Source organism: Limanda limanda, chromosome 5 (assembly GCF_963576545.1).
Source record: "Limanda limanda chromosome 5, fLimLim1.1, whole genome shotgun sequence".
In the NCBI taxonomy this organism is placed as follows: domain Eukaryota; kingdom Metazoa; phylum Chordata; class Actinopteri; order Pleuronectiformes; family Pleuronectidae; genus Limanda; species Limanda limanda.
This window is the reverse complement of record NC_083640.1, coordinates 13,370,275-13,393,535: the sequence shown is the minus strand read 5'-3', so window position 1 is coordinate 13,393,535 and position 23,261 is coordinate 13,370,275. Positions and strand designations below refer to the sequence as shown.

Genomic DNA, 23,261 nt, shown 5'->3' with positions numbered 1-23,261 from the left:
AATACCAGGCTCTGGAATAAAAAGCAAATGCTGATGGAGGCCGATCAGGAGACATGCCTGTTTGGTGCTTCTTCCGAGCTCAAGCCTTTTGTTGTGTTGAATTTGCCTGGGCTGAGGAACACACCCCTGTGGACAAAGTAATGCTATGTTTTGTATTCAAATACATTGACCGCACAATTCAAGGTGTACAAATCCCTTTTTGTTGTTTCTTTTCTTTTAAATTAAAAACACATTAACTCAATCAGTCGAAAGTGATAGAGACAATCTTCACAAGGTTTTATTCAAATGCAGGGGTGACGTTGTAAAAAAAGAACTGAATAAATGAAGGTGATAGGACTAAAGGCAGAAGGGTTTCTTTAATGAACAGTATCTGTGTAAAAACAACTGCAACCTGCAATAAGTAATCTGAACACATTATCAAGTTGTTTCAACCCTTTTTTTATGCATTTCTTTATACTGATATTGCACTTGTCAAGTGAGTGCTTATACACACAGAGGGTCATAAATTGTATATATATATAGCCTGTGGATAACAGGACCACATAGGAAATGTTTAGAAGCAAACAAATTTGGCTGGAAATACTTTGGAATCAAGCAAAATAAAAAGAAAGAAAGCGATGAAAAATTACAGTTAGCCGACAAACAAGCTCTGTGAAGGTTATTAACAGCTAAAGGTCTGTTTAAAACAGAAGACAGTGTGTTTATAAGGTGACCCAGGTGATAGTCAGGTCGTGGCAGAGGTGTCACTTTCTCAACTCAGTTTCCCTAAAGTTTTCAGCACATTGTTGGCCAATGTTTTAAGCAGCAACATCTTTTGGGAAACTGTTCTGGTGACATCCAGCCAGGTGTGTTCTGGGTTAAGTTTAAGATCAGGGTTAGATCTCTGCCTCATGCTACGGTACATGATGAAGTTACCATGAAAGAACATTTGTGCTGACAGTGACAGAAGACATGTAAAAGTGCCTCGGATTTGCCCTGACGGGGAAAATAATAACCCCCTTTTAGCACTGAGATATTTTCCATCTGTGTAATGTCACATATACCTTCATAACTTTTCTGTTTTACATCATCGGCCTCATTATTCATCTCAAAACAAGCACGAGAGAAAGAAAAAACGCAAATCTTTGCATCCAAGCTGTTGAAGAATGTGCACGCTGAGGCTGCTCCGACTCAGAGCTTAGTTTATGACACATGTTTTTGCTTCATGTTAAAATATGCGTGTGCCACTTTCCTTTGCCGCTAAGCATCTCACTGGTCCACTCATACCTTCCCTTCAATGCAACTTTTTTCGGTCTAAATCTGCATGTTCAGTACTTTTAAGCTTCCTCAACTACTACAGAGATAATGTTTCACCAGTGTTTAAAAACAAACAACAAAAAAATGTTGTTTCTGTACAGATAAAGTGATTCAGAATGTGTTTCATATATCAACAAACCATTTTAAAAATATCAGTAAAGGCTGCACATTCACTAGAATGTTTTTGCTCACGTTGGCTGTGAGTTTAGTGCACGAATCCATGCGTGTGTGCGTGAGTGTGTTTTCACCTCAAGCGCTGTGAGTAACAGAACTCCCACTGTGCCGCTCTGCCCACTGAGTGCAGAGGAAGAAATTAGGGAAGATGCAATAGAGAAGAGGAGCGAAAGTAAATAAGACGGCAGGAGAGACCGCATCAATCACGACCGCCTGCTCCACGGCCCACGGTTGCTCCCTGCAGCTCCGAGACAATCCAGCCTCCCACATGCCATCCATCATTCACACCAGCGTGACCGCCCTCACAGCTCAGGCACGACTGTCCCACGTACGTTTGGGAACCACCGACCAATTCTGCCCACACAATTACCGACATAAATCGTGACCTCCACTCCGGTAAAGAAACTCTCTTTCAGCTCTCCTGCTCTAGGGGACCCGCTGCAGGTCAGAGATGTTTTCCGGATGAGACGAACAAATAAGTGACTCTGCATATGTCCATGTTTCACCAGCCTGGCCAAACACAGCGGGTCAAACAGATGGATCGATACATCCTCCCTCACCCAGAGAGGGTTGGGGGTGGCGGAGGCCGGAAGAAGCCAAGCGTGGGGGATGGTCACGAATCTGGTGTGACAGACTAAAGGATTTACAGTATTTGCACAGTGTCAGATTAGACAGGCAGGGGTCTTTACACTGACTGACACCACCACCCTCTCATGTGACAGGGAAAAACCAGCTGTTTAGCCCAGTGTGATCAGTCATAATACACTGGACGAGCAAAAACAGGGTGGAAGTGATGCTTGATGTTGCCATGGTTTTCAATCTGGGCGGTAAATCCTGATACCAGTTTAAATTTCTGTGTAATCTTCTTTAAGGTTTTCCCTCATGACCTCAAATCAGCAAACATACCCACATATCATTTTTTGTTACAGTTTCTCATTTCTGATGCTTGGGGGCAACTGGAAAAGATTAGATCTGAGGTTTTCACTATTACAAATAACCGTCAGTGCAGTGTGTCGATGTCAAATGTGTACTGTGCTGTTTCTGAATGTTAAAATGGCCACAGAGGGTTAGTGCAGAGCTCAACAACCTAACATAGGACAAAAGAAAAAAAATAAAACATGGCATTGTTACAGTCTGATTACAGGAATGAAACACAGTGACATACAGTGGAAAAACCACACAGTTCATGTGCTTCATGGAGGTGAATGCAGTGTGAAAAACCAACCGGTCCACCCTCGTCCTTTGGAGCATTTAGTGGTATTCAGTTTGACTCAGGTCCTGGCATAGTCACAGGGAACTGTACATGTGCGACTGGGCTGTGTGAGTGAGTGATGTATATGTGTGTGTGTGTGTGTGTGTGTGTGTGTGTGTGTGTGTGTTTGCAGTACAGCGCAGCTCTCTACAATGCAGTACAGTACAGTTCATGCAGTGCCTACAGGTGCAGGCATTTGTGTGTGTGTGTGTGTGTGTGTGAGTGTTATTTGTTGTGCCTGAGCATCAAGCCCTTTAGCTTTCCCAGTCAGGGTAGGCGAGCCCATCATCATCCGAGTCAGAATCCGGTGAGGCCTCCTTGATGCGGCGCAGCGCCTCATGAATGCTCCTGGTCAGGGGGTCTGTGGAGGCCGGGAGCTCTCCCTTGTCCTTTCTCTCTTTGTGGGGGACACGTCTCAGTTTGACCCCCTTGCGAATCTGAGCCAGGATGCTGTTTGTCTCGTCGTCATCGTTGGTGGGGGGCAGAGACCGCTGGTCGACCTTCCTCAGGTGGAAGCTCCCTCTCTTCAGGGAGGCCAGCACCTCGTCCATGGGTGAGCTCACTGCAAGCAGATGGAAGAGAAGACACACAGTGATTGGCGACTGTAGCTGGATAATCTAAAAAACACTTCCGAGAGACTTTTATTACATGGTCCTGTACCTCTTCTGTTGGCGTCAAACTCTGGAGTTTTCCTCAGCTTTTTACGGGCATTCATCAGCTGGCTGCTGTCAAAGAAGCGAGGGAGGAACGGGCCGAGCGGGGAGAGAGAGAGCTCCTCTTTTGCACTCTTCCCCTCGGCCTTTGGCCCGTGCCAGCCTGGGCTCTCTGACGGTGAATGCCCCTCCCTGGTTGGCGGGGGAGGTGGAGGGGGCGGTGGAGGTGGAGGGGAGATAGGGGAGGCCAGCAGGGAGGACAGCGAGCAGGGGGAGCAGGAGGACTCTGCAGGAACGGGCGCAGGCAGCGGAGGGAGGGACGCCGTGAGGGCTGTGACGGGCTGGGTGGTGAGCGTGGCGCTGGGGTCCGTCTGCACGCTGGTGCTGAGACACAGCGGCTGGACGCACTCCTCCCGCACGCTGCCCAGCTCCACGTTCCTTCCTCGCTCTCTTCTTCTGCTGTGGGCCACACGTAGTCGAGTGGACTTCAGAATCACCTGACCTGGGTACCGCTGGAGAAGACGCAGAGAGAAGTGCATCAGTGAAACTATAGGATGAAAAATGTAGTGACGTCTACAGAAAATAAGAGAACACGTACCTGTTTGAAAGTGCGTAGTCTGTCCAGAGTTGTCTGCCTCTCCTGACTTACTCTACTATTCTTCCTCTCCTCATCTTCCTCTTCTTCCTTTTTCAGCTGGAAATTAATTCAATGACTTTGAGAAGGAGGGAGTTACTGATAACAACACACAGATAGAGAGATAAAAAACACATCTACCTGTAAGACCTTGTGAGCTACAGAGTCTTTGTGGACAGTTTGATGATTCTGCTGTTTCTGAGTGTGGCTGGATACACAGATCTCCTGCAGACAGACGAGTGGAACAAACAAACACACATGTTCATACACACCTCCATCAATGAAACAACTGCTTCCTTTATAATTCTGTTGAAGGCAACATTGACTGTTTTGATAATTAGTGGACATTTAAGATAACAGCAGCTTACTTTACATGTCTATCTTTTGGGTAATCTCACAACCCAATCCAATATTGTCAAGAATAGTTACAGTGCAAAACAACAACAATTGAATTGATTAAGTAAAAGCCATCTCATATTTTGTGGACAATATAACCAGCAGCAAAGAAGGAAGAGAGGCCGCCAATTTGAGAATATTCAAATTAAAAGTTCATATTTTTGGCTGTTTCTTGATACAACAGGACAAAGTGTCACTTTTACAGCATAAACACACTTTATTACCTCGGCCAAGGAGGTTATATTTTCATCTGCATTTGTTTGTTCTAGATCTTGTGGATTTATATGGTTTCATAGGGGTATAAGCTTTTTCTAGCCGGTGTATTACAAGGAAAATAGGGCTAGAAACCTGTAATTGCAACCTGTGTGTTGCTGATAAAAGTGGCTTGTTTAATTAAAGGGGACTGTTGAGCCTTGGCGGAGGTAGGAGCTCTACTGAGTGGTATTTTAGTTTTAGGAATTAACACAAGTGTGAGTGTGAGTGAAGGATACTCACCCGCTTGTTCTTCAGATAGGAGCGCTTGGCAGTGATGCGCCCCCTTCTGGCCTCCAGCTGTCGAGTGCTGACCTGAAGTCTGCGCAGCTCTTCCTTCTCTGCAGTATCATCCTCTGTAATTTCATCAGCACATTCAAAGGTGTCATAGTACACCACTTCTTCCTGACGCTCTGAAAGCACATGGACACAAGAATAAAGACTTAAGCAGACACAAAGTTACAGATCTTTCATGTGACACAGCACCGCGGTAAAAATCCAGACAGTCTTGATCCATGTATCATTCGTTTCAAGACACATGCACGTCTGACAAATTGTGTAACAAAATAAAGTTTGGCCTGTGACCAGTTTTTTTAATATCCTATTTTTTATTCAAGCAACAAAATCGTATTTGTTTTTTTGTTATCAGATAAATAAACAAATGCAAAATAACAATTTTTTTTTTTCATTTTATGATTTTTGAATTCTTAATTAATTATGGAAAGAAAGAAAGATAAATGGATTAGTCTTGTAACAGGTTTACGCACAGCCAGCAATATAGAATAGTTTGTACAATTTTGTGTCTCCTCAAGATTCTCAAGAACAGAGATTTCCAAACCTTTCTGCCCCTGCCTGAGACCTATGACCCCCGTTAGCCCTGGATGTGGTTGGAGCAGACAAAGGTTTAATTTCAGGTATATTGCAAATAAAAAAACGACCTACTTGCACATGTCACAATGTTTGCTATGTTGTATATGAACTTGCTGCAAGTGTTGCTATCACTAATCTGTCAATCACCTCAGGTGTCATGTGGGGGCAAATAAAATCAGAAAGCTGATGAGATTTATTTTATTTTCATGGCTTAAATAGTTGATCTTTTCTAACAATTATGGCTAATTGTTTTCCAATTTAATTATATTTCTGGAAATTACTACATGACTACCCCTTTGTTGTCTTGCAACCCCCCAGGGTGTCCCGACCTCTAGTTATGGAATCAATGGTCTAGAAAATTTGATTATGCATCACAAGCAGCTTATCCTGAGAACTTTCATCCAAAAGCAGCTCGTAAATTCAGCCAGAATCTGTTCGTACCTGACATTTGTCTGCGGATGCTGTCGAGCTGTGCGGTGAGGAGCAGCTCTTCACACTGTAGTATATCTGCCTGGATGTCATACAGGTGCAGCTGGAGCTCATAGTACTGTGTCTCCATGTGGTCCAAGAGAACCATTGCATCCTCACCGCTGCACAGACTCTGCATCTGAGAGGACAGATCAAAGGACACAATGTCTGTGAGTGTGTTGGTGTCTGTGCATATGATTTGGATTCTGTGGAGTGTCACTACCACACCTCGTCTCGCAGGGTGTGTTTCCTCTGCTCCAGGCTGATCTCCCTGGCTCTCTGGAGCTGCAGGGTTTCCTTGGCGACAGAGTAGCGCAGTCTCTCCATGCGCTCCACCGCTGCCGTCCACGAGGATTTGCCAAACTTACGCTGGTCCACTTTCATACGCTCGAACACCCCTGCACACACAAACAAAAAGACTAAGTAGAGGTAACTGAGTTACACATCACACCATTAAATGTGACATATGCTCACGTCAGGGAGTCAACATGTCACTTATGATTCAATTCCTTTTAATGTGATGACTTGAGTCTCACAGAGTAAAGGTTTATTACAGTTATGCAGAGAGAGACATCTATTGGCCACATTTGAACACTACAACATCTTGATTTGTGGTCTGCCTTTGAAGCCCCCCACTAAATAGGGCGGTGTGGCCTAGGGGGAGAGTGGTCGTCCTCCAACAAAAAGGATGGCGGTTCAATCCTCACCCTTCCCCGTGCATGCCGAAGTGTCCTTGGGCAAGAAACTGAACCCCTGAATGGCCCCTCATAGATTGAATGCACTTTAATCCCGATGATGTTTTCCTACACTTGACATCTATTGCACTTCTGTCCGTCCTGGGAGACTGATCCTCACATGTGGCTCTCTGAGGTTTCTACATTATTTTTACCTGTTAAAAGGGTTTTTAGTAGTTTTTCCTTACTCTTGCTGAGGGTTAAGGACAGAGGATGTCACACCATGTTAAAGGCCCTATGAGACAAATTGTGATTTGTGAATATGGGCTATACAAATAAAATTTGATGGATTGATTGATTGACTTATTGTAAGTCGCTTTGGATAAAAGTGTCTCCCAAATGACATGTAATGTAAATAGCTTTTTGATCTAAAAAGATTCAGATAACCGATGGACTAATCAGCATTGGAGAAAAACTGGGATAAGCAGGGGACTGTTGTGGAGAAACCCCGCACAGAGAGGAAGTGCTGGCAGAGCTGTTTGATCAATAGGATGTCCTTGTTTCCTCCGGTCTCTGTCAAAGCATGGCTGTGTGCGCTGTCTCATTACTACCAAATCACATTAGCCCTGCCGTTCAAATCCAAACACAGGTCAATAGCAGGCCAATGCTAACGCTATATGTTCTCTGTGTGTGTGTGTGTGTTTGTGTGAGTGATCATTCAAAGTCATTCCTCTGCTGCTTTATTGACTCGACATTGGCAGTGACAGTGACAGTGTGCCATACCTTTCTGGGCTCTGGCAGTGATCTCAAAGTACTTGACTGTAAACTCCTGGATGTTAAGCACTGCCTCTTGCGCTTTCTTCTGCCAGTCACAGTCCTCCTTCTTTAGCGCTTCTATCCGCCTTAGACCCAAGTAGTCATTGTCGATGGAGATCTGTCGAGAGAGACAATGACGGTCCTCAGTAGGGGAGTGATTAGATAACAGACTTATCGTGTGAAAAATGGTCTGAAAAAGAGATAAATGCATTTTTGATATAAGGTGATAAAAAAGTAAATTTTTGACACATGCTTGTTTCTATTTACGATTCTGAGCTGCTGGAACACCAAATATGTGACACATTACTGCCACTTAGTGGCAAAAGTAAATGAGCAAAAAAAAACGTTCATTTAGTTGTTTGAGTGATGACAGATCTTGCACTACAAAGATCAAATTAGTTAGCCTCAGTTGCTCTAAATCTAATATATGACTTTATTATAACTGACAGAGAAGATTCTTAGTAGCGCTCACACACAAGCAGCCACACCAAACAGCTTCAAGTACGATAGAAGTAGCTCAGCATCAGATCATATTGGAGTGAGCAGATAACAAGTGTAGGTCACATGTCAGGATCATTATTATCTTGGTGAGAGAGAGAAGGGATGGCAGCTCCTGATATAAAACACAAACATATTAATCTAAAGACACGTTGCCTGAATAAAATAAGGAATGAATTCTAACACACATTCATCCACTTTTGCAAACACAGTTTTTTCATACTCATAATTCAATCTTTTTCAAATATCAGCATCGGTGTCACAAGGTTAACAACAAATCCATTTTCAACCAACTTACAAAAATATCAACACCGTATCAATTAAATTCAATTAAATTGATTGAAACTACTGTTAATTTTTCCTGTAGATGAAACAATTATATTTATAAAGACTTAAACAACCACTTAAAGCCTATTTTACATATTTAATATATTTTATTTAACTGAATTTCAGGACCATTTGGAGAGCATCTGACATTCCTATATCCCCATATAGACAAAACATCACAGACGGAGCAAGGCCGATTACAAAATATTGAGTTTAAAGCCCAAAATCTGGAATATAAACGACCAAATGTCAGAGGGGAAAACAAGAGCAGTGTAATACAAGAAGGAAAATGAGCACTATGGGCAACTGAGTTACGCAGCATCTCTGTGTGACCCCGAGTTACCTCTCTATACCTGGGCTCACGCTGCACGACCCAGCAGTGCACCAGTATCATTTTCCACTGCAACTTCCTCCTGTGCGCACTCCTCGGATTTTTCCCCCCCTTATCAAAGTTTAATTTAAGAACTGTTGTATTCATATGCAGTGATGCAACACAAGTTAGTGTTGCAACACAAGTCAGTGTTGCATCAACCTACTATTTAAAATCGAACTTGAAAACATATACGTAATAATCTCTATAGTGACTGCATAAGAATAGAGGATGGTTATGATATAAAGATGCTACGACATAGTTCGTAGCTAGAGCTGCTCTCCAGCAACATGCAAACCTCGTCAAAAAACTCAATGTGTTTTGTCTGTTATCAACATTTTATCTACACAAAAGGTTAAAAGAAGATTTAAAGGATATTAACCTTTCCTCTCACCATCCTGTTGATTCAACACCTTTTTTTAATTCATCATTTGACACAACTTTACTTTAATTGTAAATATGTGAACAAGTTTTTGGCTATTGGATTAAAAAACATGGTTCTGTTGTGTTATAGTTAGTACTCGGCATGCTTGAGCCAGTGACCCAGGCTGAAATATCAGCCTGGCTTCAAATTTCAAATACCAACTTTTAAAAACTTTTTAAGAACTTCCAATTCTCTCATTTCCCACTATTGTTGTTTTGTTAAGTTGTTTAAGAAATGAGGAATTGAGTTTAGAAACATAAATGACAACTTGTAGACGTGACAGAATGAGACACAGAAACTGAAAGTGAAGGAAGTTTGACCAACACAAGTGCTACAGACACTAGTCCCTAAAAATAGACCCACAAGAACTGATTTACTCTCCCCCGGTCACCCAGATAGATGGTGCCATGGTGTAATGGTTAGCACTCTGGACTCTGAATCCAGCGATCCGAGTTCAAATCTCGGTGGGACCTGACCTTTTCTGGACGTTATTCTAACGAAGCCTCTCAGGGATCATTTATTCAAACATGTTTACACACTAAATACCTGAATTAATTTCATACCTTACAAGTGTGGAATCGGGGAGTCAACTGCGGCAAGAACTTTGAACTGCTGACATAGTGATTTTAAAGAAAGCGCAGCCAAAACTAACAATCAATTTTTGCAAATCAATAACATTCTCCACTATTTTGGGTGAGAGGAGGGACACACTACCAGAAAAGTTACCACCTACACTATCAAGCTACTTTGGACTTTGATGTTTACTCAACACCTCATGGATTCTCATTCAAATTAGTAGCATAATGTGACAAAAGTCCTTAGTGTAACGGCATTTTAGAAAGGCAATCACAAAAAAGTCCACTGTAAACCTGCCAAACAGCAGTTTGTACTTCAAAGCTCAACGACAAACCCAGCACATCATCTAAAACCAGTAAGATAACGTGTGTACAATAGGGTGCTCTGCCGACTTTGTGTTAAATGATTGAGGCATATTTCAATGTTTGATCAATTAGGTTAAATGGTTTCATTTGCTTTAAATGTTTTTTACATTAAACTGCTTTTATTGGTCTGATTACAGATTACAGTGTCATTTGATTGACAACACAAACTTTTCTTAAACTTTTTTATCAATATTTCTATATACAACTTTTTATGATGTGATCTTCCTTGTTGCTCTTTATTTCCATAGTTCATACTAAGTCGATAGAATGTAAAATTGCACTGGAATAGTGCAATTTATTTATTTATCTATTTATTTCCCACCTCTGTAAAAATATGTCACTCAGCTCATTGAGATACATCACACCACGCTTACATTTCAGTCCTCAGCTAAAAGGTTCCGGACTTTATTCAGCCACACCTAAACTCCAGAGGTCTTTAATTTCACTCTCCATCTTTCAAAGTCTGCTACACGTCTGCTGATCCCAGTGTGTCAGCATCAGCCTGTGCCTGCTGTAAACCTATAGGACTGCACACAATATCATTTATTCATGTCTCTGGGAAACGTCAGGGAACCGGAGATCCATGCGGCTCACAGCACATAACTCAACATCCACATGCCACGTCCAAAAAGTGCTTCAGATATTGTGGCAAAGGAAAAAGAACTGACAGGAAGTCTGTTCACAGCTGAGGTTGGAAAAGGCCATATGTGCTCATTGTTGACGGATGTCGTGTGGTAATATGATACTGAAGTGTTTTTATTACTGATGTTCTGTGTGTGAGTCAGGGAGCTAAATATAAATGTGCCATCAGCAGTGCAGTGACTGAACAAAGCCTTTCCGCTGTTTATCCACTCACCAGCCTCTGTCTTCTCTTTGCAATTAGATACATCTCACCCCCTCCCTTTGCTTTAATGAGCATTAAAGTAGCACATTTTTCATGACACATCACAGTCAGACATGCACATACATGAACAGTGATGCACACGCACAGAGCGGAAGCTAGTTTAAGAGAATTTTCAGTGAGAACACACTGTATTTCATGTTTTATTTTATGTCCGTGTCTTTAGAGACATACTGAAATTAATCTCCAAACCTAGTCCCATCTGTATGCAATTTGAGCATAGTATCTGAATCAGAGATCTAGAGCCAAACTACCCGAAAGCACAGGGAAAAAACCGTGGTCATATTGGTCTCTGTTGTTTTCTCCAAGTTAAATGTCTTGTATACTGTGTTCTTGTCAGTGGAGCATCAAGAGGCTTGGTAAAATGCCAACAAATTACTGGGTCGCTACAGGATTTGGGCCCAGACATAAGAATCAATGGATTAAAAATGTAGAGTGTGTGTCTGTCTCTTGCGGTGCAGACTTTTAAATTATTTGTTGCATATTTGCAATGTGCATATATTCACTCAAACAGCCGCGGAGGGTTACCTTGATCTGCTGTCTGCGTAGCATCGCCAGTTCCCTCATGTCTCTGAAAGGCTGCAGCAGATACTGGTACAGCTGTGTGGAGGCATCCAGTAGACCTCCATAGGCCAGGTCTTCTTTCTCATAGAGCTCCAACAACTCCACCATGCTGTCCATGGTCCTGTGCTTCTCCAGCAGCTACAAGACACACACACATACATGCAAAGACGTTTGTTTCCTTATCACCAAGTTCAGGCACATTTCTACATTCCCTTTTAAAATCGTTTCATTCTGTGTAGTTGAAAAACATGCTTCAAGTAGCCATGTATTCTGCAGATTTGTGTCTGTATTGCAGGGTAACAGGCAACAGCTATACTTTGTCAGATGACCACATTAAGTAAAAGTCAGGTGAACCAACTTAAATACGTCTTTTAGTGTTACTCAGTTACTCAATGGAAGCTTGCAAATCGCCATCAGACGATGGGGATGCTTTGTGTGTAACAGTAAATAATAGGAGTGTATCTGAGTGCACTCAATGAGCAGAGTCCTTTCTGCTGCTGGGAATACGATCGATACGCACACACATTTTTGCCAGACTGAACAATCCTGTACGGCTACAGTCGAAGCACTGAAATAGCCATTAACTCAGCCCGCAAATTGAGTGGGAGGATGTGTGTGTGTGAGATAGAGATAGATAGATAGATAGATAGATAGATAGATAGATAGATAGATAGATAGATAGATAGATAGATAGATAGATAGATAGATAGATAGATAGATAGATAGATAGATAGATAGATAGATAGATAGATAGATAGATAGATAGATAGATAGATAGATAGATAGATAGATAGATAGATAGATAGATAGATAGATAGATAGATAGATAGATAGATAGATAGATAGATAGATAGATAGATAGATAGATAGATAGATAGATAGAAGAGAGAGAGAGAGAGAGAGGGGGGGGTAGTTTACTTAAGAAACAACAAACTGTGACTGTGTTAAATGAATTACAGAGCACTGCTGCTGCCACTGCAGACAGTAGAGCTCAGGCTTCGATAAAGAGCTGAATAACACCAGGAGCTCCTCCTTCATCCTCAGGATAAACACGTCATTCAGTGTCATTGTTTTTGGTTTTTTTCCAGTAAGGACAGTAAGGCAACACTTCCTGTGTCTGGTTTTTGGTCCTTTTTTTCTAGTGTGCGTGTGTTTGTTTGTGTGGCTGTGTGTGTGTGTGAGTGTGCTAATGGCACTGGGTGTGGGCCTGACTGGGTGGAATGACTGCGATGATTCCTCTATGCTGCTCACAGCTTCTTTTCACTGCCATAAACAGAGCAGAGAGGAAACTCATTGGCCAGAAGTCATATAAACAATAAGTGTAAATACATTTTGTCTATCTCTCCTTACTTACCAGTGTAGAGATTTCAGAACAGGGGCGATGTGGCCTGTTCTTTTGGTTTTGGTCAGAACTCTTACCTCTAAATTTTAAAAAGAGTTGTAGGTGCCTGGATGTCTTTTTAAGGAAGTCCAGTTAAAAGTCTGTTGCAGTAGTCAATTTGACTGGAGATAAAAGCAAGAGACAAGACCATTGCACACCTAAAATAAATCGTTTTTTTACTTTCCTATGTACAGTCCTAGATGTATTTCCTAAACACAGGTAAACATAGGTAATGTTGATCTACCATTTACCGTCATAGCCAGGAGTAACGCTGTGATGCTAAAAATAGAAAACCTCCATTAACACTCCCTCTCCCCTGCTCTCTGAAGGGGCTCTTACGCTGTCTGGCTGCGTGAGTCAGGGATGCATTAATCTACCACCATTGATAAGTGGGAAAATGTGAAGACCAGAGCGTATCAATACAGTGTCTGTTTATCTTAGGAGCAGTTAATCAATCACTAGCTGCTGCTGCTGCTGCTGCTGGTGTTGAGCAGGCCTCTGTCTGTATTCACTGTGTCCAATCAGAGATAAATACAAAGCACTAGAACTATGTTTGATTATATTATTTACATACACGTTTCACAGAATTGTGAAAAATAGTTAATTTTATAAATGGAAGACTTAATTGATTCAATCAAATACATGTTACTCAGGTTCATAACCATATGAGTTGTATTAATAGATTGTAATAAAGACAAAACCATGATATCGTAAGTGATTCAATAAACATTGTAATACTGTGTGTAACTTTAAATCCTCTTCAAATAAGAAACAATCCTTAAAAAAATGCTGACTAGATTCTGATTCACCTAAATGCTAATAGTTGGTAAAGTCATGGAAGAAAACTGTGAACAGTGCAGCTCACAAATTTTGTTGTTGCACTTGACTTTTTGTTTGTGTGAATGTGGGTTTTTACACATTCTTTCTTTCTCGCATTGACATGTGGAGCTGGTTATTCTGCTGATTTTCAGGAAACCTTTCATAGAGATTAAAGAAAAACCTCAATCTTGTCCCTGTCAACTATCTGGTCAGTGGGGCAGTGTTACAGGACACATGTATATGTTTTGTCTTGCCCAAGTCTACAGAGGGTAGATTGTCTTACGGCTGGTTTCACAATGTAACTTCCTCTTCTCACAGATCTCAATTATCTCCATGCTGTAGGTATCTAATGTGTGATGCAAACCAAGTTATCGTGCAAAGCCTGATAACTTGGTCCACTGAGCGGGCTGGATTATATACATTTCGCAGATAAGATGAAGCATAATAAAAGTATTGATTAAAATACACAATTTTTGTGTTTCTTTAGTTTGTACTCAAATTTACCAAAGTTTTGTGGTTGTGTGACTTATGGAGAATCTCAATACAGTATCACATGCCTTCTCTTAACCTGTACTCTACTGTTTTGCACTTAATGGGATGCAGCCATCCTCCTCAGGCTAATGTCTGGTGCATCACATTTTCCTCATCATCTCTATGGTCTGACACAGATTCCAGGAGACCAGTGGTTGTGCTGGGATGCTACATGTGGATGCGGTGTGCAGATGTGAAACAGGCAGGTGGTGTACTCAGGGAGGTGCTGTGGGAGGATCAGTGAATCTCTCACCTCCTGCAGATGTTTTGTTGCCCGGCTCAGCGCCTCCTCGTACCCGGACTGCCGCAGCTCGCTCAGGCTCTCGTAGTACTCGTCCGGATCGTCGTTCTCCGTGAACAGAACCTGCGAGAGGATCCTCCACCCGCAAGTGTCGAGCGCGTAGCCCAGGTACACCTGCAGCCGGTAGCACAGCTCATCCATCTCGGCCTCGGACACCTCCGCTGGGCCGAAGAGCACCGTCCACATCCCCACCGGCTCCTCGGGGAACCCCGGCAGGCAGGGCTCCAGGTCCGAGTTGACCGAGCACAGCTGCTGGTGCACGGCCCGGAGGTCCTGGAAGGAAAAGAGCCCGGCCCAGCTGCAGTCCTCCCGGCCCAGAGCCTCCAGCTCCTCCGGGTCCAGGCCGTCCACAGCGGGGGACCCGGGGCCGGGGCCGACGGGAGGTGCTGCAGCTTTGACCACAGTCTGGATTTTGACAGGACTCGCTTTAGTCGCCATCGCAGACTTGGCTTTACCCGCAGCCCCTCCGGCTCCTCTGCCCGCCGGGCTCCTGCTGGACCCTTTCTCCCTGACAGGACTTTCGGGCCATTTTGTTTTTTCTCCATCTTGACCAGTCGCCTCCTCCACCAGCAGCAGCGGGTCCCGGCCGAAGCTTCTCCTCTGCACCGTCCTGTTGTGACACGTAACAGCGAATCGACCCTCCACCTCGTTCCAGGCCACGATGAAGACGAATTTATGCTTCTCCTTCTCCTCGAACGCGTTGGGGCGGACGGCCACCCAGCCCGACTCCAGGTTCTCCTCCATCGTGAAGGACATGTCTGCTGGAAGTGATGAACCGGGGACGCGAGTGTTTACAGCTGCGTGTTGGACCGAACCACGGTCCCTCTCGGAGGATACTGAGCCCTCCTCCTCCTTCTCTCAAGCGGATGAATGTTGAGCCGTGCGCCGTCGTCTCCCATCTCTGCCCCACCTGTCCTCACTCGCCCTGTCTGTCTTCAGCCCCTGATGTCGCTGCCGTGTCCCATGTCTCCTCCGACACACAACATGTATTTGTTTACCAGCTGGCGGCGGTGGCGCTCATCCTCGGTCCCCTCTCAGTCAGCTCCAGACCCTCCTCCTCCCCATCATCCTCATCATCCTCCTCCTCCTCTTCATCATCATCATCATCACGGAGTGACGACGGGACTCGAACGCAGCACCGTCCACACACCAGCGGTACTGTGGTCAATAGGAACGTGTTAGTAGTGTGCTAATGTTTGCATCGTCTCCAAACTCACAACAACATGTTTTCTTTATCGTTCGCCACAAGTTAAGATGTCGCGTTCATATGCAGTGAGACATATCGGAATTCCCATGTTTTCAAAACGTAGGGAATTCACCAAACACGGGAACGATTCTGTAGGTTATCAAGAGAAACGAATAGTATATCTATGATTTTCTTTTATCATATACTTTCATATAGCTCATACCCACACACTTTGTAACCACAGCAGAAGAAGCTGTGGTGTTTTTGACAAGCGTCTGGGTTATTTTTCTGCTGCCGCTTAATACGCAACATGGCAGAGACGACATATCGGGGGAGCTCTACTTTGTCCTGACGGTACTTGAAAGCAACATCAACTTCAGCAGGGCACGTGAGGACGTGCTGACGTCATGGATCGATGGTGTGTAGCTGCAGTGTCAAGAGCAGTGTTTACAAAGAACAAATAAATACACAACAATGTGCCTCCTTTTTAAAATGCATTTATATTTATTCATGTATAATTGTGTAGGACTTATCTAATAAAAAAGGTTGACTTGACCCTCTCCTACCCAGCACAGTACAGCATAACACAGACCACTGAAAACACTCATTAGCCACATAATCTTTTTGTATAGTTTTATGGTACAGACATAAAGGAGAGGAGAAACAGCCTAGTGTATTCAAGCGCTATCAGATAAATGTATAATAAAAAATAGCGATTATAATAGATGCATAATCTGATATCATTACAATAGTAGCCATATAAAAAACATAAAAGGAAATATTACAAACTAAACAGTCAGTGAAACCCAATCCCAACTATAACTTGCTTGTGGGACATTAATGATATTACTCATTATTTCATAGAAATTATATTCACCTTAAATTAACAGCCAGAGTTTAAAAATGCAATGCACTTTTAAACTCTTTAATTCATTCACATTCATTAAAACAACCAAGGATTTAAAACTAGAGTTAAACTGCTTCCACTAATTACTAAAGTAATGTGGTAAACTTTGGAAAAATGCTGTACAAAAATGTTTGATTTAAATATAAAGATTAATTTAGTCTTCTGGTTGTTGTCACAGAAGGTGTGGGAGAGAGCAGCTGAGTTGACCTCGTTTAAAGACCTTGGCTGCACTGTTAAGAAGACAGGGGGGGGCATCACATCTGATGACACTTACTTCATGGGTTCCAACAGCGATTGCAGCTGCTGCGATGAGCCCTGACCGTGACCCCTGGCACAATGTGTTTGCATTCCTGAGTAGACCCCCGGTGCCCCTCTCAAACTCTAAAACAAATTCAATCCAAGTTTTTTTCATAAAACACTGACTTAGGATGATCATGGCTAAGAATGCTGAAGAGGAGAGAGAGTGGTTTCAAGACAAAGACAGGATGGTAGATCCACTGAAGGGAAAGTATTTTTTATAGTTGTGTGGCATGATTCTGTAGTGATATGTCAACACAAATTGTGTTTCAATTGTTTATAGTAGATTTTGGAAGCTTTACACAAGTTTTCCTTTCTGCGTTCAGCTCCTCTGCTGTGGCTGAAATCCACACCAGTAGTTTCTTTCTCCAGACCCAACAATCCTTATTATACACCCCAGTAAACCCACATTTTGCTTCACTACTACAAAATGTATAATGTTTTTCCCGACTCTAGTTACATTTAGTCTCTAAAGCAGAGTCCTCCTCGACCATGAACAGCTGCACCCTTTACAGGTGTGACTTCTTGCTTTAGAACAAGTGGTTTTCAACTGTTGTAAGAAACTGACACTATAAGGCTTAATGAATTTTAGCCTTTTTTTTATGTTTGTCTTGCACAGAATTGTGTGACACATTATCTTGTGTTGCAGTTAGATTTTTGAAAACCTGTTCAAAGACAAACCCTCAACAACAATTGAAGCCATTGAGGTTGAAAGTCATAATGATTTATAGGACATAGGGATCTGTGGCATAAAAGTTACCGGTCCGGACATTGTGTCCAGCGATCAGAGTTCAAATCTAGGTGGAACCTCACACAGTCTAACCTCACTTCACCTGGAGCAGATCTTGGAAAACATAAAATGGATGTAATGTACACTCAGATAATTTAATATACACTGTTTTATTGAGACTTCTATGTCAGTATTGCAAATTCTATATAAACAGTATGACTCCAACCAATTTATCAAAAGTTAATTATTTTTATTAAAAGAATATTTAGTATTAAAAAAAGTTTTAAAAATGGCTAAATGGAAGAAAAATAATATATAGATGCCAAAATGAACAGTTTAACAGTTCTATAAATCAAAATGGTTCCGTTAAAATTGAAGACTTTATTTTGTTTAAATATTCAATTTTTAATTGAGCATTATTTGACTGTTGCAGTTATATATGTTCATAAGCAGACAATGACATTGACAAACAGAGACAGGATTGCAAAAATCTTGAATTGCAAAATGAGATTAAATGTATCACTCAATTCTGTAAAAGATTAAAAAACTCTCGATTGGTCTAAAGTCTCCCACTGAAGGCCCTCGAATAGTGTCGACATGTTTTTAACTTGTCCCTCTCTAAGTTCTTACACATTAACCAGCACTCTTTATGACACATTCATTCAAACTAGATCTAGAACCTGTGTTTGACAAGTCATGTGAAACACAGCTTGAGTATTAAAAAAAGCTCAGAAAAATAAGGAAATCTGCATTGTAATATTCGGCTGAACATATTGAAGGGTACGATTATGACCAGGTGAAAGGATTTTCTCAGTAGCCTTAAAGATTCCTCATTTTAAATTTTGGAAGTTTAGTTGGTTGTAACTCTTGTAATTATTGACAAAACAAGACTGTTGCTGAAACAGTGATTTATTCTTTTATTGAATGCAATTATAATACAGTTAAAACTTTAGTTAAAAAATTACAAAAATCTGTGTAGTAACTGTGGAGATGTTTTATAATGATTCAATGTATTGACAAGTAAAAAACAGTTTGTTAGTAGGTTCATTAATAGTGTTAGATGTGTTCGCTCACACATTAATCACGCCATCATACAAAGAGGGTAAAGGACAAATCAGTTGGTGAGTATGTGTTGAGAAAGAGCTGGTTAATTGTTTACACAAAGACTACAACACACTCTGCAGTACAGACACAATTATGCCGGTATGTTGGACTTCAGCTGATGCTCCTGATCCTCGGCTGGTGTAGCCATGGAGGGGCATTTGGGACGTCCAGAAGCGGGCAACAGGTTTTCCCAGTACTCTCGTTGAGCCCTACAACAAATTGTGAATTTAGTTGGCTACAAACCAAGACCTGTACTGAGCAGAAACACACACTTCCCAGTTTACCCTCTATTTTTGCATCCTCTATAATAAGCGCCACTACAGCACCGTGTGCTTTGTGTGTACAATATGGGCCACTGTTTTCAGTCTTCTGTCCAAATTTAATGCAGATGCTGCAGCGTCATTGAAAAAACAGCAGACTAATATATAGGGTTAGCATAGTTAGGAGTTTGCATGTTCTCTCATTCTCATCTCTCCCACCAAATGTCAGGTGGGATTGGCTCCACCCCCCCTGCAACCCTCAAAGATAAGTGTTATATATGATGGATGGAGACTAATATAGTTTGTCGGTCTTACCGGGCTCTGACCCAGGGTTTGGTGTGCATCTCCAGAGCAGCTCCCCAGAGCCCATGCTTCTCTGAGGCTGGAGGGAGGAATCCTCTCTCTGCACACAGCTCCTCTGCTATAGCTCTGATATGGTAAGGCTCAAATCCACAGCAACCGCCAATGTAGCGAATTCCTGCATTGTAAGCCTCCCTGGCGTATTTATGAATGTCCCAGCGGGTCATTGCTCTGGTCTCCAATGCTGAGAGGAGAACAAAATACATGATTTAGAAGATTATGTTGAAGCTCTCATCAAGCTACACATACGAAGAGTTTGCAGCACATGGGCTCTAAACTCAAATCCCCTCAGATTTTACACTTAAATAAATGTGCAAAATTATAATAGCAGATATAAATTGAAAAATAACAATGACACTGAAGGGCATTAGGGCATATTTGGAATCATGAGCAGGACTATTTAATTACAGACCCACTTTACTTTACCTAGTTATGGATGTCCATAACAAAGTAAATGGATGTCCATCAAATGGATGTTTGGATGTCCACCAAACATCCATAAACAGTTATGGATGTTTGGTGTCATGTTCTTATCAAGTCGAAGGGAAAGTTATCCTCTTAAAGTACCGTAGTAACAACAATAACAATTGTCGAAATTGACAATGATCATATAATAACATACGCCAAGAAGGTTATGTTTTCACCCCTGTCCGTTGCTGTGTTTGTTTGTTTGTCAGCACAATGAAATTTATTGACCAAGAAAATAACCCATTTACTTCTTTTTTTTAAGGGAATAATTCATTGATCTTGATATTATTTAAGGGAGCGATAAGTGTGTGCAATTTGGGGCAGCTCGATCGAATTTAAAATAACTCCAAAACAGCTGAACCGTTTCCCTGATATTTTTGGGGGAGGGCCATAAGCCAAGGAAGACCCTACAAAACGTTGGTGCTGATTCGGATCAGGGGGCAGATCCCGTGATTTTTTAAAAACTCTTTCTTAAAGATTGTGAGATTTTTCAACAATTTCCTTGATTTCAAATTTTATTGTTTGAATGGATCTTGATGAAATAAATCTGACATGTTCAGGGGACTGATGTTTATGAGTGTTGACAAATAAAATGAGTGCATTTAAATGTGGGTTCATGAAGTGATTGTTGGGTCTTGGTGGAGGGATGTGCTCTACTGAGGGACATTCTAACTGAATAATATTTTCTTGGTTCTGCAAAAAACAAATACACAAACACCAACCAAAGGGGAACTCCGGTAGGGTGAGGTATCCACTGTGGTTGCGCTCAGGTGTGTGAAAGCCCAGCGGCTGGATCATGAGGTGGGCTTTGAGACCAGCTTTCTCTAATCCCTCTTTCATCAGCTTCACTGTGTCAACGCATGTCAGAGGGTCCAAGTGGCAATTTACACCAACAATGTCAGCTCCTGCACACACACACACACACACACACACACACACACACACACACACACACACACACACACACACACACACACACACACACACACACACACACATATATAAACACACATCCAGGTTGTAAAGCTGAAATATGATGTCAGATTTAAAGTAGCAGAACGCAGGAGGTCATTGTACCAGCTTTGACCAGCCGGACTGCACACTCTCCAGGTGGGATTCCCTGCATGTCTCCCTGAGGAGAGATGCACATTGTTGCACCCACTGGTTTCCCGCTGGTCTTCAGCACCTGCACCGCCCACACTGCCTCCTCCACGTGATCAACAAACTGCAGGAGAAATGTGCATCCGATCAGGAAACGTTCACTTGGGACAAAAAAGCAGATCTGATGCATAGTTATATTCCTTTTGAGCTGCTCGTACCTCTACTATAAAGAAATCAATGTCCTTTTTGAGGAAGTCATCCATTTGTTTCTTAAAAATGGCCTTGACTTTGGGCTCACTGCGACTGTTCTGATAACAGGGAGTCATAGACACACACCCAGCGACCAGTGCGTTCCCCTCGTTGGCTACCTCCCTGGCCAGGTCACAGGCTGCCTCGTTGATCTGCGCCCCCTAAATCAGAAAGGATCAAATTAGATTGACACTATTGTAAACAGAATATTAGAGTTGTTTGTATTTCCACGTAATACGTTTTTTTCTAACACTGATGTTGGAGACATTGCCACTGATCTCCAGCTTGTCCTCGCTGCAGTAAAAGGTGAACGTCTGGATGACATTGGCTCCTGCTCTCAGAAACTCCCTGTGAAGCTGCCGCACTGTCAGAGAGAGAGAGAGAGAGAGAGAGAGAGAGAGAGTATAGGCTTGACTAACTGGGGGAAAACCTATGGGTAAAACGCAGGGGAATGGATAGGCATATATAATGTCTGCATTAACAGAGTCCGCTGCTCTTTTATGACAGATTATGTAACGTATACCTGCTTCAGGGTGTTCAACAGCTGCCTCGGGTGTCCAGTGTCCTGCCTTCACATAACCACGTCGCTCCAGTTGCATCACATAACCGCCATCTCCTACGACCACCTCCCCAGCATTTAGGCGCTCCAAGATACCCTGAGTACACACACACACACACACACACACACACACACACACACACACACACACACACACACACACACACACACACACACACACACACACACACACATGACATTCAAACACACACACACACAAACACAGACACACACGCACCCACACACATATCGACGGGACATACACACATTACTCTGGTGCCTGGGAAGGTATGTCACAATACAGTATGTTTTCTCCAGTATTAGTTTTTTCTGTAAACTAAACATTCCATCCAAATACAGGAATACTACATGTTATTATTGATAATAAAACAGCCTCCACACGTCTCAATCTGTAGTTTAACAGATATTATGTTTCGGAAGTTTTAAAGAATAAAGCAAACTTGCAGATTTATGTACAAACTACCAGCAGCAGCTGAGTTCTGCTGTTACCTTGCTCTTCTTGCTCTCCATCACTTCTTCTCTCTGTGCAGCTGTAACAACTGAACCCTGTCAGCTGGACACTGACCTACTTCATGTTCTCTGCTCCTTTTATGAATGTGGCCTGTGTGCAGAAATCATTGCTGTAATCTCGCGAGATAAAATTAGTTGCATAACAAAGCTCTTAAAGGAGAACATTTCTTTATTGATCTTTCTAGGAAAGTGGGAGATCAAATGTAAGACTTTTATTGTTTGCTTTAGTTTTATATATATATATATATTAATTCAAAGAATTATGAGGAAAGTCTTAAAGATAACCTCCAAAAAGGTTTTAAAACTTTTTTTAAGTTTTAAGGATGATAAGGAATAATCTAAAACCTTTATGGTACCCTATATACTAATAATAAGTAGTAATATCATAATATAGAAATAAAGCAGGGATATTAAGTTATTTTTTTAAGATTTTGTAAGTGAGCTGAATGTATGGGTTATAATTGCTTTCCTAATCTGAAAAGAAAATCAGAAAAATCTTTGGAAGTCTCTTAACTGTCAGCTTTTGTCATCTTTTTGAACAGAATTGAATAGAGCTGTTTTATAAATTACTGATTTTCATCAAAGAAGAAAAATACAGGTTCCATGAAGCAAAATTGGGGCAATTTTCTTTGAGTTTTGCAATTGTGATTTGCACTTGAGGGGGACCACACAATTCACAAGAAAGAAAGAAGGAAAGAAAGAAAGAAAGTAAGAAGGAAAGAAAAAAAACTATGAGCTTGTCATACATTATATTTACAATCTACCATTGTTTGGACTCTGCCTTAAACACGGTAAAATCAAAAGTACCTTTGGACACTGTGAATCCAGCTCTGCCCGACCTCCTTATCTCTTAGGTTAGTTAATAATAAAGTGAAAGTTACATTCAGGCAATATCTGTGACCCTCACCGCATCTAACTTTATATTTTATTTTAGGGGTATATTTGATCGTATTTTATTATATTTCAT

The 23,261-nt window shown here is 41.9% G+C and overlaps 2 protein-coding genes and 1 non-coding gene across 4 annotated transcripts; 1 reads left to right on the top strand and 2 right to left on the bottom strand.

Moving 5' to 3' along the window:
• Positions 1–252: 252 nt before the first annotated feature.
• On the bottom strand, positions 253–15,605 carry LOC133001528 (junction-mediating and -regulatory protein-like). 2 transcript variants are annotated; one of them, XM_061071127.1, is made up of 11 exons: positions 14,495–15,605; positions 11,475–11,648; positions 7,453–7,603; positions 6,224–6,393; positions 5,969–6,134; positions 5,496–5,534; positions 4,901–5,070; positions 4,151–4,234; positions 3,974–4,069; positions 3,383–3,887; positions 253–3,284 (listed from the first exon to the last, which is right to left on the bottom strand). In XM_061071127.1, exons 1-11 carry the CDS (start codon positions 15,296–15,298, stop codon positions 2,977–2,979), a joined length of 2,667 nt encoding a protein of 888 aa, XP_060927110.1. In that variant the 5' UTR covers positions 15,299–15,605; the 3' UTR covers positions 253–2,976. The 2 variants fall into 2 exon arrangements, with proteins under 2 accessions (XP_060927110.1, XP_060927111.1); XM_061071128.1 differs by lacking the exon at positions 5,496–5,534.
• trnaq-cug (transfer RNA glutamine (anticodon CUG)) lies at positions 9,506–9,577 on the top strand. The gene has a single exon. It is a non-coding gene; the product is annotated as a tRNA-Gln (tRNA).
• Positions 15,606–18,555: 2,950 nt separating the features above from the next.
• On the bottom strand, positions 18,556–22,375 carry LOC133001733 (betaine--homocysteine S-methyltransferase 1-like). Its single transcript, XM_061071404.1, has 8 exons — positions 22,274–22,375; positions 21,728–21,860; positions 21,456–21,568; positions 21,174–21,365; positions 20,932–21,079; positions 20,577–20,759; positions 19,342–19,570; positions 18,556–18,975 (listed from the first exon to the last, which is right to left on the bottom strand). Exons 1-8 carry the CDS (start codon positions 22,292–22,294, stop codon positions 18,858–18,860), a joined length of 1,137 nt encoding a protein of 378 aa, XP_060927387.1. The 5' UTR covers positions 22,295–22,375; the 3' UTR covers positions 18,556–18,857.
• Positions 22,376–23,261: the final 886 nt, after the last annotated feature.